This window comes from Microplitis mediator, chromosome 1 (assembly GCF_029852145.1).
Source record: "Microplitis mediator isolate UGA2020A chromosome 1, iyMicMedi2.1, whole genome shotgun sequence".
NCBI lineage: Eukaryota > Metazoa > Arthropoda > Insecta > Hymenoptera > Braconidae > Microplitis > Microplitis mediator.
Genome location: NC_079969.1, coordinates 24,398,453 through 24,413,714, shown reverse-complemented (window position 1 = coordinate 24,413,714; position 15,262 = coordinate 24,398,453). Strand labels below are relative to the sequence as shown.

At 25.5% G+C, this 15,262-nt stretch overlaps 2 protein-coding genes across 3 annotated transcripts in view; both read right to left on the bottom strand.

Annotated features, from left to right (window-relative positions):
• The window catches only part of LOC130664380 (endophilin-A), a 33,754-nt gene extending 29,523 nt beyond the window's left edge, over window positions 1–4,231 (bottom strand). The window contains exon 1 of the mRNA XM_057464194.1: window positions 4,115–4,231. The gene's annotated coding sequence lies outside the window, so the exon portion shown is untranslated. The remainder of the gene's footprint in view (window positions 1–4,114) is intronic.
• A 2,215-nt stretch (window positions 4,232–6,446) lies between these two features.
• On the bottom strand, window positions 6,447–14,834 carry LOC130671565 (importin-11). 2 transcript variants are annotated; one of them, XM_057475537.1, is made up of 11 exons: window positions 14,363–14,834; window positions 13,759–13,971; window positions 13,581–13,681; window positions 11,228–12,731; window positions 10,659–10,823; window positions 9,841–10,033; window positions 9,499–9,742; window positions 9,311–9,413; window positions 8,486–8,745; window positions 8,213–8,366; window positions 6,447–7,025 (listed from the first exon to the last, which is right to left on the bottom strand). In XM_057475537.1, exons 2-11 carry the CDS (start codon window positions 13,879–13,881, stop codon window positions 6,921–6,923), a joined length of 2,952 nt encoding a protein of 983 aa, XP_057331520.1. In that variant the 5' UTR covers window positions 13,882–13,971; window positions 14,363–14,834; the 3' UTR covers window positions 6,447–6,920. The 2 variants fall into 2 exon arrangements, with proteins under 2 accessions (XP_057331520.1, XP_057331514.1); XM_057475531.1 differs by having other exon boundaries at window positions 14,404–14,833.
• Between the last annotated feature and the right edge of the window lie 428 nt (window positions 14,835–15,262).

Below are 15,262 nucleotides of genomic sequence, written 5' to 3'. Positions count from 1 at the left end.
TTATTTAAAAAACCATAAATACAAAAAATTTCATATCAAGACTTTTATAAACTCGCAATTATCAAAAATAATTAAGGATTTCAAAAAACGTTAGCACTGTATTGTTTATAGTTTTGTATTAAAATCTGAGTCGATATCTTGATTAATTAGATGGAATTTTAATATTTTCATTAAAAATTAAGTTTTGATTTTTTTAATTATGGGACCAAATCGACATTAATGTGAAATTAATCAATTTTTTGTAAATTTCTGACAATTATCTTTGAAAATAAAAAAATTTTTTAACGGAGTTCTACTTTATTTTTTATATAATTTTTTTTTTATATCTTTATTAATATGAAAATTTAATTGATGAATAAAAAATATAGGAATATAATTCTGCGGTATGTAAACGCAAGCTAATGGTTTCAGAGTAAATTAAAAAAAAATGTTCTGTTTATTTATACGAACGTAAATCAATAAAATTTAATTGCTGACCACATAAATAATAAAAGACTTCATTTAATCGATTATATAATTAATTATAAATATTTTAATGTCCCACATCCTTTAATTAATAAATTTAATCATTAATCCGCAAACCTGAATTAAATTTTTTCAAATTTACGAGTGTGAATGTAGCAGACATCAGAAAAATTTGGAATTATAAATAAATAGAGTAAATAATTAAAAAGAAATATTTATAAAAAATTCACTTATTAATTTTAAAATTTTTTTAATGCTCATTTTTTAAAATTAATTTTATTAATTATTTACTCTATTAATTAATAATTTTAAATTTGTCTGATGCCTGCTACATTCACACTCATTCAAATTCTCATTTTATTTTATGAAAAAAAAATAATTTATTAAAAATTTAATTTCAAGTAATTAATTAAGTTATCAATAATTAATTGACGAAGATTTGTTAGTAAAATAATTTTTAAATTTAACTTCCGGCTAAAATGGTTAAACAAACTCTACTATCTTCTGATAACATTTCTTGGAAACTACACCGCCCCCATCGAAATCAACTTTAACATCCGGTTATATAGGAGACAATTAGACCCGTAATCCCCACACAAATGATACTTAATTATAATTAATTATAATTATAACAAAATGATGCACATAAAACTAAATACTGAACATTTAACAATAACGCAGTGATAATAAAAAATTATCATAAAAAAAAAACTAACAATAAAAATAAAGAAGTTAAGATTTCAGTGTAAATGGAGTTGGTGTGACTCCCGTTCGTGTCAAAGAGCAATATCCAACACTGATTGAATTATAATTTATTAAACCTAATGCTTGGTTCATATTTTTTTTCTTTTTAATTCTTAATGTTTCTCTTCTTTTACTCCGAGAAATTTTTTTTATTTTTTCTAAAGATGTTTTATCTTTTGTAAAAACATCAACATCATTGTTTTAAGACCTCCATATTGTTAATTCGATCATACTTTAATTGCAGCAGGCTTTCAATGTTAATGTCAATAAAATCGCTCTTATAAATTCAAGTCAATATGAATTTTTTTAATTTAAAAAAAACGAATGGTCATTTACAGACGACTACCCGTCATAAGCCTGCCCGTTATAAGCATCTTCCCCTCAATCGGCAGGTACTGAGTCCAAACAGCTTCCCTACTTAACCACTTTTTTGAGTTTCGTACCAGACATCCCGTTATAAGCCTCAGTTGAAATTCTATAAATTATAAACTAACAATAGGAACAAAATATCAAAATTAATGATGAAAATTTACTATCGATCTTTCGCGGATAATAATTTAATAAATATTAAGTAAAATATAATTTATTGTTGATAATTGTAATGATTAATTACAATTAAAGCTTCTGTTACAATTTAAAAATTTTATTGAGCATTATGTTGATCAATAACAATTATTATTATTATTACTGTAATTAATACCGCTGTCATTATAATTTTTTCCAGTACAATTATTATTTGTGTAAAAAGATAAGTATTTATTTTAGCGCTATAAGCACTAGAAAAATAGGGATACTGACGTATGTAACAAAACGTAAATATGACATTTAAAATCATATTAAATAAAACACACTTATAACGAGTAGTCGGAAACAAAACTAAACGCACGCTCGTGTAAAAAAAATTTGTTCCAAAAAGATTCAAAAAAAGTTTCACATGTGGAACTTCTAAACATGAGACAGATTAGAACTTCGAATGGAACTTTTTTGGAACGTTAGTAATTTTGATGGTAAAAAAAAGTTTTTATGAGCAAATTTAGAGTCAAAAAAGGACGTTTTTGGAATTTTATATAGACATTCCGAAAAAGCTTCAGAATCACCACTCGACTTTTTTATGGACTAAAAAAGGTATTCCCAAACATTCCAAAATCACTACTTTTGCATCTTTTGTAGACTAAAGATGTTCCAGAAATATACCAAATTAGTTAAAAAATTACTACTTTTGAATTTTTTATAGAACAAAAAAAAACGTCTGTATAAAATTCCAAAAAAGTTTCATGAATGTCCTTTTTTGACTCTAAATTTGCTCATAAAAACTTTTGTTTTACCATCAAAATTACTAACATTCCAAAAAAGTTCCATTTGAAGTTCTAATCTGTCTCATGTTTAGAAGTTCCACATGCGGAACTTTTTTTGCATCTTTTTGGAACGAATTTTTTTACACTATAGTGGGAAGATTTAAATTCCAATAGAAATGTCTCTGTCTCCTAGACCAGGCTTATAACGGGTAGTCGACTGTAAATTAAAAAAAAACAATAACAATTTAAAAATATTTGATTGAGCAAGAGATCGTTAAATTTTTCGCCGACTTTAATAAAATGATTGAAGGTCATTGAAATACAATAACTTTTTTATCACAATGAAACTAATAATATTTTATATTAAAAAAAAAATAAATATCATAAAAGAGCAATTGTTAGTTATTATATTTTGAGTAGAAGGTAATATAAAATGTAATTGTACCTCTTATAAATCGTTTTACTCCAAAGGAAGTATTTCAATTTGAATTATTTTTAATTTATGATTTAATTTTAAAAATTTTATTCTCCTGATTTCATATTTAATATTTTTTTAAATTCAATTAATTATGAATATTCCGTAATAAATTCTTATTCAATTCATTTATATATATTTTTTTTTCATATTAAATTATTAAAAATTTAATTAAATAACAATAAATCGAAAGCTAAAAATAACAATAGAGTAAATAATCAATTAAATATAATTTTTAAAATACAATCAATAATCCTGACGCCTAAAATAAAATTGTCTGCTCGCGCATTTTTTATTTTTATCATTTTACAAATATATATCTTAATAAATATATAAGTCTTATTATCTTTGTATTTAAATTAATATTTTTCTGACGTTTATTAATTTCTTTAATTAAACAAGTAGATTTTTTTTCAATTCATTAATTTAAAAAAAAAAAACGTAAGATAAAATTACGAGTTAATAAAAAAAATAAAAAGCAGATAAATTTAATAAATAATATGACATAAAATTGTTACGGAAAAATATAAAAAACTAAACTGCGAAATGCAGATGCAAGTACTCAGAAATAAAAAGGGAACGGATCTGATCATAAATATTAAATATGAGATAAATAAAATAAAAATACAGCCGGCTTTTTAGTGTAAACAAAATTAATTGATTTGTTAAAGAAAAAATAATGAAATATATGAGAAAAAATTTTTTAATCACCAGATTATTAAAATAAAAAAAATCACGATTAATTACAGTATGATGTAGTAATTGTAGATTTTAAATTCAAGGTCGTATGAGTAGAATTTTCAACCAATCAGCATTAATCGATGAATGAACCAATACGATGAATGACAGTGCCTGTCATTTTTCGAATTTTACAGACAATGATAAAAGTTTATTAATTTTTTTAAATTTATAAATCGTTTGTTTTAATTGATAAAATTCAAATTCAAAAATCGCAATAATGTCAAAGGTATTTTTCATTCGAAATAAAAAGGAATTTTATAGTAACTTTAGAACGTTAATTCTCATTTTAAATCTTTGATATTTCAAAGTATTAATTTCATTATTGTTTCGAAAATTTAATGTTATACTTATTGTTTATGTAAAAGAGAATAATTAATTTTTGTTAATTACTCACCGTAAATTAGTTTATCAATTCTGTGATATTTGGAGTAATGCACTATGGCTTTTAACCTCCCACAAAGATTTGACACAAACTCAATCTCACATCTGTTGGAAACTTCGAAAATACGACGTGAGGGGTCGACATATGATAGTTTTTTTTTTTTAAATACATATAATGTATAAATATGTATGCACTTATATGTGATATTGTTAGAATTTGTGACAAAAGTCATCCAAAAAAATAGTTGAATCCAAATAATAATTAAATTGCTTTCAAAAAATTTTTTAAAAAATATGAGTGTGAATGTAACTGACAGGTGGCAATTTTTTATGAATGTGAATGTAGCAGACAGACAATTTATAAATTTCAAATAAATAAATTTACTAATAATGAAATTTAAAAAAATGCGCGCGCTTTTTGATGATCGAAATATGATTTTTTTTCTACTCACATTTTATTTGTTTATTCAAAAATTTAAAAATCGCTGATTTCGCATATTTTTATGAGTGTGAATGTAGCTGACAATTGATGATTTTTTAAATTTTTGAATAAATGGATAAAATGTAAGAGTACAAATTAAAAAATGCGTAGTTAAGAAAATGCAAGCATACGCGCCTTTTTTTAAATTTCATAATTTTAATAAATTTATTTATTTATTTAAAATTTATAAACTGTCTCATGTCTGCGACATTCACACTCATAATTTTTTAAATTTTTGAATAAATATTGATACTGAGTTAGCAGACGTTTTTATCGAAACGATATATAAAAAAAATGTTTCAAAAAATTGCACTTATAGTTTTTCAAATTTTTTATATGTGCATATTTTCAAAAAATCCGAAAATTGTTAATTGTCTGTTGATTTCAGAATCATAATAAATAAATAAAAATTAAGTAGAATGCAAATTTTAAAAAAATTGCATATTTAAATGAATAAAAAATCAGTACGCGCATTTTTTTAAATTTCATTACTTTAAATTAATTTATATGAGTGTGAATGTAGCAGACTTGAGACAGTTTATAAATTAGAAGTAACATTTGACAATTGATAAGTTTTAATCAAAAGTGTCATGGCTTCAGACGTATCCAGATTTAATATTTATTTTTGATTATTTTATTTTATTTATCTATAAAAATTTTATTATAGATTCTAAGATAATTAAACTTCATATTAATTGATATGAATACATTTATCTAATCAGTAAAAAATAAAAATTTTTACATAATTTATTGATATGCATTTTGGTTAAAAAATAAACCTTTTGAAATTGAAATATTTAATTATCTTTTTAATTAATTCTTTACTTCCGATTACTTTTTTTTCTAGTTACGCAGGTATTAAAATAAATGAAGATTGCATACTTCTATATAAAAGTTATGATGACATAAACTTTATGAGATAAGTAGTAATAATTTTACCATAAAACCGCAACGTTTCTCATTAAATTTAAATGAAGATGAAGTCATATTATGACTTTATAAAATAACTTATTGGCTTTAAGGACAAATTTAACTTATCCTTTTAAAATAAAATTAAATTTCTTAAGGGGACTCGTTTGAAATTTTGAAAAAATCGATTTTTTGCATAATTCGATAGTCTATATCTCCAAAAATAACATACGAAAATTTAAAGTGCATATCTCAAATAGTTTTTGAGTTACAGTCAGCTGAAGAGCAGCCGCTCTAGTTTTTCTCTAAACTCCATTTTTCAAATTTCCCACAGTTATAACTCGAAGACAAATCATCCGATATATTTGATTCTTATTGCAGCTTCGTTTATATGTTTCTGCATACCATGAACCTCTAGTTTTCCAATTGAATAGAAAATGTAATTTTGTCGGGCGAAAAATCATCAAATTTCCGCGGGAAATTTGAAACTTTTTTTAAAAATTCCGCCATTGTGTTAAATTTCAATTTTCTTTCGATCGAGGGTCATAATACGGCAATACCTTCTAGTTTAATAAACTTTTTAGTTTTTTTTATTTCATGCCTGCAGTCGCTGTCACTGCAGCAGTGGGGGATTTTTTTTTTGAGCCTTGGGATTGCGAACTCGCTGAATTTTCAATTTTTCCGTTCAAAAATTTTATCATATATTTATTATATATCCACAAATATATCCTTAAAACATCAAAACATTCTATGCAGTAGTTTCCTTTAAAAAAAATCCCAAAAATCACCTTTTTCATGGAGTCACACTAGCAGTGCTTCTTAAATATAAACTATATCATACCAACTTTGCAATTACTACATACATTTATATTTATTATAAAATAATATTTGAAAAACAGATTGAGTTAATGTTTTTATTTTAATATTAAATAAATTACAAATACTATTATTTATAAATAAAAATTTTTGAATTGTATCTTCGTATTTCAAAAATTAGATGCTTTCAAAACATCACAACAGGTTTTAATTATTAAACAACTTTTTTTTTAAATTCTACAATAGATTGTATGTGTAACTCAGTACACAAATTTCATTGTAATAGAAAAAAAAGTAGCAATGAAACCCTATTTTTTATTATTATTATTATCAACATTATTAATACAGTGAAACAGACAATATTGTACAGTAAAATAGTGTCATTTTACAATGATGTGGTTTCGTGGAAGCTTTTTACACGGTTTTATCGAATATCAACATTCATAATGATAATTCATTCATCAAATAAATTTATATTTTATCACTTTCTCTCATTATTGGTATAATTACTAAATTTTTCATTGTTATAATTATTATTATTATTATTGTTATAATTAATGTATAAATTATTATTATTTTTAGTCGATCCCTGATAATTAATAATAAATATTATTCAAAGAGTAATGTACTCCCTCAATTGTTGATCGATTTCCGGCCGTAATGTGGCAATCATTTGATCAAATTGATTGGTATTCATTATTCTTCGCAGTGTATTCAACTGTAATTATATTTAAAAGTATGGTAATTATCTTAATACATTAATTAAGAGTGTGTGAATAGTTCGAATTTTTCGAATACAGTCGACAACCCGTCATAAGCCTGCCCGTTATAAGTCTCTTCCCCTCAATCGGCAGGTACTGAGTCCAAACAGCTTCCCTACTTAACCACTTTTTTGAGTTTCATACCAGACATCCCGTTATAAGCCTCCGTTAAAATTCTATAAATTATAAACTAACAATAGGAACAAAATATCAAAATTAATGATGAAAATTTACTATCGATCTTTCGCGGATAATAATTTAATAAATATTAAGTAAAATATAATTTATTGGTGATAATTGTAATGATTAATTACAATTAAAGCTTCTGTTACAATTTAAAAGTTTTATTGAGCATTATGTTGATCAATAACAATTATTATTATTATTACTGTAATTAATACCGTTGTCATTATAATTTTTTCCAGTACAATTATTATTTGTGTAAAAAGATAATTATTTATTTTAGCGCCATAAGCACTAGAAAAATCGGGATACTGACGTATGTAACAAAACGTAAATATGACATTAAAAATCATATTAAATAAAACAGACTTATAACGAGTAGTCGAGAACAAAACTAAACGCACGGTAGTGGAGAAACTGAAATTCCAATAAAAATTTCCCCGTCCCCTAGACCAGGCTTATGACGGGTAGTCGACTGTAATTTAAAAATTTTCTTTGGACAGAATCGTCTCGATTTGTATTAATTAATTTTAAAATTTAAAAAATATTCAAATACTCTCGGATACTTCTAAAATTGACGAATAATCCGAAAAGTTTCAGTTTCCGCATGATACTGAAAGTCGCAGACATCAGACAATTTTTAAATTCTTATGCATTAATTAGTTGTGAGTAAAATACAATTTTTTTAATTTTCACAAAAAGATTTTTTAAAGTTTTTCATGTTCAATTTTCCATGATTGTTCCTATAAGTATTTTACGTGTTTATTTTTAAAAAATAATTTTTTTTAATGTCTGCTACTTTCAGACCTGCCTTTTTATTCATACAGTAGGACCTCGTTATAAGACTATTAGTTTCTCTCTCAAACTATCGCGATACATGGTTTAAAAAAAAGACAGAATGATAGTCTTATAACGATGTCTGTCTTTAAAATAACATATAACTTATTTGTTTATAACTTACTTGATTTTGCAAAAATTCTTTTAGACAAACAGTACGAACTGGGTCATCAAAATCTAATCGTTTTAGTCGTAACTGATGTTCAGTCTTATGTTGCCCATTTTCTTCAGCAGAGGTTGCATGCTCATCTGCTACAGTATTAACCAGTAATAATGAGCTAAAATAATAATTTTTTTAAAGTTAATCAATTGTTAATTGTCAAAGTAAATTTTTAAAAAATGATAATTTCATTGGTTTAAAAATATGAATGAGAAAAAAAAATAATAAATTTCTTACTCAATATAACATTCCCTATCGTCAACTCTCATTATATCATTTAAAACCTCAACAATACTTGAAATAATTGTCGAGAAGTTTTGAAACACTACAGGTGGACTATTGGCATTGAGAAGAGAACACAAAGCTAGTGCAAGAATTTTCATTCCCTCAGACTGAGTTACATATGACATATGGACAAGCCACACGTCTATTATTCGGGTCATTACCGTCCCTTCGTTTTCCTCACCCCCGATTTCTTTTACCAATTCACTTATTACCTGTAACAAGATACATTAAATATATGTATGTATATAAGACTACGCCAAATACAATCGATATTTTTTTTTTTCGGTCCCATATGAATGTTGTATGTAACATAAAAAAAAATCGGTCTATCAGTTGACCCTGCGGGCCAGTCCTAAAACTTCCCGCTATTTTCAAGCTTCTTGAGCTCGAAAACATCGTTGTGAATTTAAGCGCTCGCTTAAATAAGATTTGAAATTTTTCAACTCGTTAACGGATGAATAAATTGAAACGACCATGACATATTTTTGTAGAGAATTAAATGATCTACAAAAAAGGTCTCTTATAATTTTTTGATAAATCTAACCGTTCAAAAGTTATTTAAGATAAAATTCAAATTTATGTTCAATTTCTCGTTTTTTTTGTTTTACTTCAATTGTTTTGTGATTGAGTTGGAGGGCCCGGTATCCAATTTTTTTTCATGTTGCATACAACGTAATTTTTATATATGACTGGAAAATAAATGTCGATTTTATTTAGCAGTCTAATGTATATCTAACGATACCTTAATACTATAAATTTATAAATAAAATTAATTACCTGAGCAAAAACATCTCTTGTATTAAGTAATACACGAGAAGTTATAATAAGACCCATACTCATCACCATTATCAGTTGATACTCTTCACCCAAATAAACAAGTCTAAAATAATGACACAATTATAATTAATTTTTTATTTAAGTTTACGCAACTAAAATAATATTTTAATAAAAAATAAAAAACTTACTTGAAAATTTTAGTCAGAATAGGTTTTATTAATTGCGCTCCTTGTTCAGGAGCGACTTTTAATATTGTTTCTAATAATTCCATAACTGGCAAGGATTCTTGTGATTGTAAGTCCGACATAATAGATCTGATACCTTCGATTACACGTCTTCCTAATTCTCCTGCAAAGTCTCGAGGACTTAATAATACATATGCTTGAATAATATTAATAGCCGGCTTAAAAGTTACTTGATCAAGTCCTGAGTCTGTGATATATACATTAAATATTTTTTATAAAATAAATACAAATATTCTTTTATTTATTTTTTATAAAATTGAAAGTGAGTAAAAATATAATATTTACCTAAAAGAGCAGGCATGTTTTTGAAAAGTTCCATTATTCCGGGTGTTGGTGTTGAAATATTTTCAAGAAGTGCAAGCCATAATTCTAAACCATCTTCCATCAAATATACATGAGCATCTTGATTTAAATCACAACTTAAACTCACCATACTTACTATCATTGGTTCAACAATAATACATTCAGAACGTAGAGCCTGAAATATTAAATTTTATTTATGATTAGGGCCAGGATTTTTGCGTTAATTTAAAAATAATTAACAATTGGTGTGAAGTTTTTTATATTACGGGGAAAATATTAGTCGTATTAAAAAATTTTTTAAACAAAAGTTGTAGGAAATTTAATTTTCTAAAAAAAATGTCTCTTATAATTTTTTATTAGGACTAATAAGAAAGCCGTAATTTCAAAATTAAGATTTTCATAATTAATCAAATTTTGAATCATTCATTATGAATCTTAATTCTTGAAGTGCAGTGAAAATATTGGTCGTATTAAAAAATTTTTCAAACAAAAGTTGTAGGAAATTTAATTTTCTAAAAAAAATGTCTCTTATAATTTTTTATTAGGACTAATAAGAAAGCCGTAATTTCAAAATTAAGATTTTCATAATTAATCAAATTTTGAATCATTCATTATGAATCTTAATTCTTGAAGTGCAGTGAAAATATTGGTCGTATTAAAAAATTTTTCAAACAAAAGTTGTAGGAAATTTAATTTTCTAAAAAAAATGTCTCTTATGATTTCTTTATACAACCAACATCTTCACCGTAATTTCAAAATTAAGATTTTTATAATTAACAAAAATTTTAAAGAGAACTTACTTTTACATAATGTACAAGAGTAGAAATTATGGCACATCTCATCATATTATGTGTCTCAGATATTTCCCAAAGTTGTGGCAAATAAGTAGTGAGTGGTCCAATATAAGGCTGAATGTCGTTACCAACTCGTTCTATCACGAATGATAAAACATATAGGACTTGCATCTAAAATATAAATATTAAAATAATAAACTATTCCATAAAAATAATAAGATACTGAAGTTAGCCGACGTCTAATAATTTTTTGATTTTTTTTAAAGCGATAAATTACAAAAAAAATATTTGAAAAAATGCACCCATAGTTTTTTTAATTTTCTACATGTGCATATTTTTTTTTTTTTCATTTTTTTGTAATTGATTTGTTAAAAAAAAATCCGAAAATTTTTAATTGTCTGTCAACTTCTTGATCATAGATTCGGATTTTTTTTTCAACAATTTGAATTTAAAAAAATAAAAAATAAAAAAATGCACATGTAAGAAATTAAAAAAACTACAGGTGCATTTTTTTGAAATAAAAAAAATCAAAAAATTAGACATCGGCTAATTTCATCATAAATAATAACACATACTTTGGTATCGCACTCAGTAACTTCTCGTAAAAGATTAAAAAGAAGTAAAAATGTCGTTTCAAGAAAGGGCATAAATTCATCAATATGAAATTGAAAATCATCTAATGCCTGTTTCAATGTATTACTAGCCTCTAAACGTACAACAAGATCTTCCTCCGAACTCAAAGCCTTAATCATCATTTTGTAAAGTTCAGGAATTAATTTTTCGCTCAATTTAACACGCGCCCATTTTCCAATAATCCAACAAACACGTCTCTTAATAATCCTATAATTATTACTCTTAACTTCTAACTCTTGTCTAAGTGTTGTAGAAAACCACTGATCAAAATCAACTTCATCGTAAAGATCAAAGGCAACAAGACCAACCGCAAGATAAATTGCATCTTTCATCAAAATCGCCTGACAATCATTTGGATCCACCGGCTGATGATATCTTCGCATCAACTCCATTAACACACCTGACATAACATCACTCGATTGCGGGAATATTGATAAGAAAAGAGACTGTGTACATGTCCGTAAATTATACTTCCATAACTCCCGCGCATCTTCAACCGTAAAATTTTCCGGGTCTGTATCCCACATTTGCAAATCTTCTTGCGTAAGTAAAAAATAATGAGTTACAAGTTTCGAGCAAATTTCTTTCAGTATTTCCGGTGTGAAAAATTCTTGTTTCAGTTCATGAGCCCGCTGAGCAACGCAATCCTTCGGACCTTTAGTTGCTGACAGTCTTCTATAGTCTGAATGAATTAGAATCATTTTCATAAGATTCAGAGACTGTATTACAAATTTTTCAAACGTCAATGATTTTCCTTCTTCGGTGAAACAATAAAAGACCGTGAACTCCAATGACGGTGGTATAAATTCGACATAACATTTAGGATGATTATTTAATGATTCGTTTAAAACTTTGGTCAAATGTATGATAAATTTTTCAAGTGATTCAACTTGTATACCACGGAACATCAATGTCTTACGACACTCCAAACATGCTTTAGCTCTTGGAAAAATGACTTTTAGAAAAAGCATCGCGTCTTCTGATTTTGATAAACTATTAAAAGAACCATTGACGGTAAGTTTTCTTAATATTCTTAATGACAGCAATGCCATTTCTAGAGCTTCTTGGATTTGATTTTCTGGCGCTGCTGGATTTGATGCCAATATTAAAAACGACTCGGTATAAGTATTCCATAGATTGAGAATAAAGTTGAAGATATTTGTCGTCAATTGTTCAAATAATTTGAGATCTGCCATTAAACGTTTTGACGCCAGTGTTTTTACGACTTGATGAAGTGTTAATAGACTACGATGTTTTGCTATTGAATTTTGTCCACCAATTACTTCAATTAGTGTAGGTATCAAAGTGTTCCATTCACGGGGACAGTCGAGCCTCGCTATTTTTCCAATGACGACCGCTAAGTGAGTCGCTAATTGATTTACTGGCTCGTCAAAACTTGCTATTAGACTACGTCGTAAAAATTCTTTCTCTTCCTCGGCTATTCCACTGAAAAATTTTAAAATTTTAAGTGACAGCAAACAGAACTGGATTTTTAAAAAATTTTTAATAAATTTATGAGGAATAATAAGCTATAGTTCTTGAGTAAATGTAATTAATTATTTAATTGAAGGATAGATATTCAACACTCCCTTAGACAAGGATGCAATTTAATTGGTTTAATTTAATTAATAATTAAAATTTAAATGTATCTGAAAATCGGAACGTTTTTTGCGGAGCTAAAATAAAAAAACGAAATGAAAAGTAAAAAATCCACGATCTAGATTTCTGAAAATTTTTTTAAAAATCCACAAGAGAATTTTTTGAAATTTTTCCCAGTCAATATTTATTTTGATTATTGAAAATAAATAAAAATTTTTAATGTCTGCTACTTTCAGCATAAATTTTTGTGATATTGAACTTAGCCGACGTCTTATAATTTTTAGATTTTTTTTTACAACTGTAAATTACAAAAAAAAAAATATTTAAAAAGAATTGCACCTGTAGTTTTTGTAACTTCCTACATGTGCATATTTTAATTTCTTGTAATCGATTTGGTGAAAAAAAAATCTTAAAATTTAGTCTTCTAAATTCAGTAATGAGTGTAGCTGACAATAATCAATTTAAAAAACTTTGAAATAAATGAATTAAACGTAAATCGAATAAAAGTGAAAAAATGCACATTTATAAAATTTAAAAATCATTAATCATTTTATTTTTAATAATTTTATTCGTTTACTTGTAATTCAAAACATTCACCCTTATAATTTAGGATCATTAATTTTTTAAATTTTAATTGCGCGAAAAACGTTCCGATTATGTAAATTAATTAAAATAAAGAATTTAAATTATACATACTTTGGCGCATTTTTTCTCCAGTATCTCTCGACACCATTCTTGAAATATAGTAAAGCCATCCATCTTACATTTACAGGCAATGAATGATTAGAAAATACATTCTGAAAATAATAATCATTATTAAATATTTATCACAATTAATAAAATAATAAATATATAAATAAATAAATAAACCTACACATAGAGCTGTGTAAAATCCACTTTGAGTTTCCCATTCTCTCAGCATTCCTTCCGCTGGTTTCAGGACATTTGGATCCTGACTACCAGCTCGCTGAAGAACATCAATCACAGCCGCGTTCATGGCTCACGTTTTCACGATTTATTTATCGGAATTTTCAGCATCGAGTATATAATTTTCAATGCTTATTAATTCACAATTCAATTATTAGACCTAAACAAAAATAATATCCTGATAAGTATCAGATTTAAATATGAGTGTAAATGTAGCAGACATCAGACAAATTCAAAATTTTAAATAAATACAGTAAATAATTAATAAAATTAAATTTAAAAAAATGCGCATTTAAAAAATTTAAACATTGATGTGCATTTTTTATAAATATTATTTTTTAAATTATTCACTCTACTTACTTATGATTTTAAATTTGTCTGTCTGCTACACACACTCATGATTTAAATTCTCCAAACCAAATTTTAAATATTTAAAATATTTTTTCAAACAAGAATATTTAATTTTTCAAATATTTAAATATTTAAACTATAAATTAAAATAATTAAAAGATTTAAGTCAGAATATTAAGAGGTTCAAAGCATTTTCTAACCTCCAAAACAGCTGCACGTTTAAGTAATTAATTATTTTTACCTTTTTCATAAAATTAATACACTGAGTTATCATGATGCGCTTATATTTATAAACTGATAAAACACAAAACAATATAGTAAATATTAAAAAACTATTTAATTATATATTTAAAAAATAAATTAAACATAAAATATGTGTCGACATTTCAATACGCAATATCCTGACTTCTCGTGTTGTCTCTTTTTAATTTTATATATATATTTTTTTAGTTTTTTTTAACGGACTTTATATATATTATGAACTCATTATTATTTTGTTAAATTATACTTTTAATTTATCAATTACACAGTAATAATTCACTGCACAATATATTTTTATAAACCATCACTGCTATTACATTTAAATTACTCATTGAAATGAGAAATAATAAAACGATCGAAGATAATCACGCGCACATGAGTGTGTACTCGTACTCGTGCTCGTGTGCTATACGTACTCATTTCTCTTAAATATTTCAATAATATATACATATAATATATCACACATATGCCGGTTATTCATCTATTGTGTCTGTGTTAAGTCTTCTTTTTTTTTTAAATGTTGTTATTTAAATATTTTTTTTTATGTCAGGTAGTAAATTAAAAGATAAAGTACCGGCGTACAATTTATTTTAAAAAATTTTAAAAATACTTCTTTTGTTTAGTTTCAATATGTAATTTGTTAGTAATACTTATGAAATTTAATTGTTGTAAATATTTGATTGTAAATAAAATTTTGAAAAAATATTGTTAGTTTTGAGTGTGATCCGGAAGTTAACAGACAATCGACAATTTTTTGATTTTTTTTTAAACAAATGAATTACAAAAAAATAAAAAATAAAAATATGCACGTGTAGAAAATTTTAAAAACTACAGGTGCA

What these genes read in the sequence shown, in the direction of transcription:
- LOC130671565 (XM_057475537.1), bottom strand. Translation starts at nt 13,881, where the DNA reads ATGAACGCGGCTGTGATTGATGTTCTTCAGCGAGCTGGTAGTCAGGAT. An exon ending in CAAGAGATGTTTTTGCTCAG is followed by an intron (nt 8,746 to 9,310) that starts GTAATTAATTTT and finishes ATCTTGTTACAG; the next exon opens with GTAATAAGTGAATTGGTAAA. An exon ending in AAGAATTTTTGCAAAATCAA is followed by an intron (nt 7,026 to 8,212) that starts GTAAGTTATAAA and finishes ATATAATTACAG; the next exon opens with TTGAATACACTGCGAAGAAT.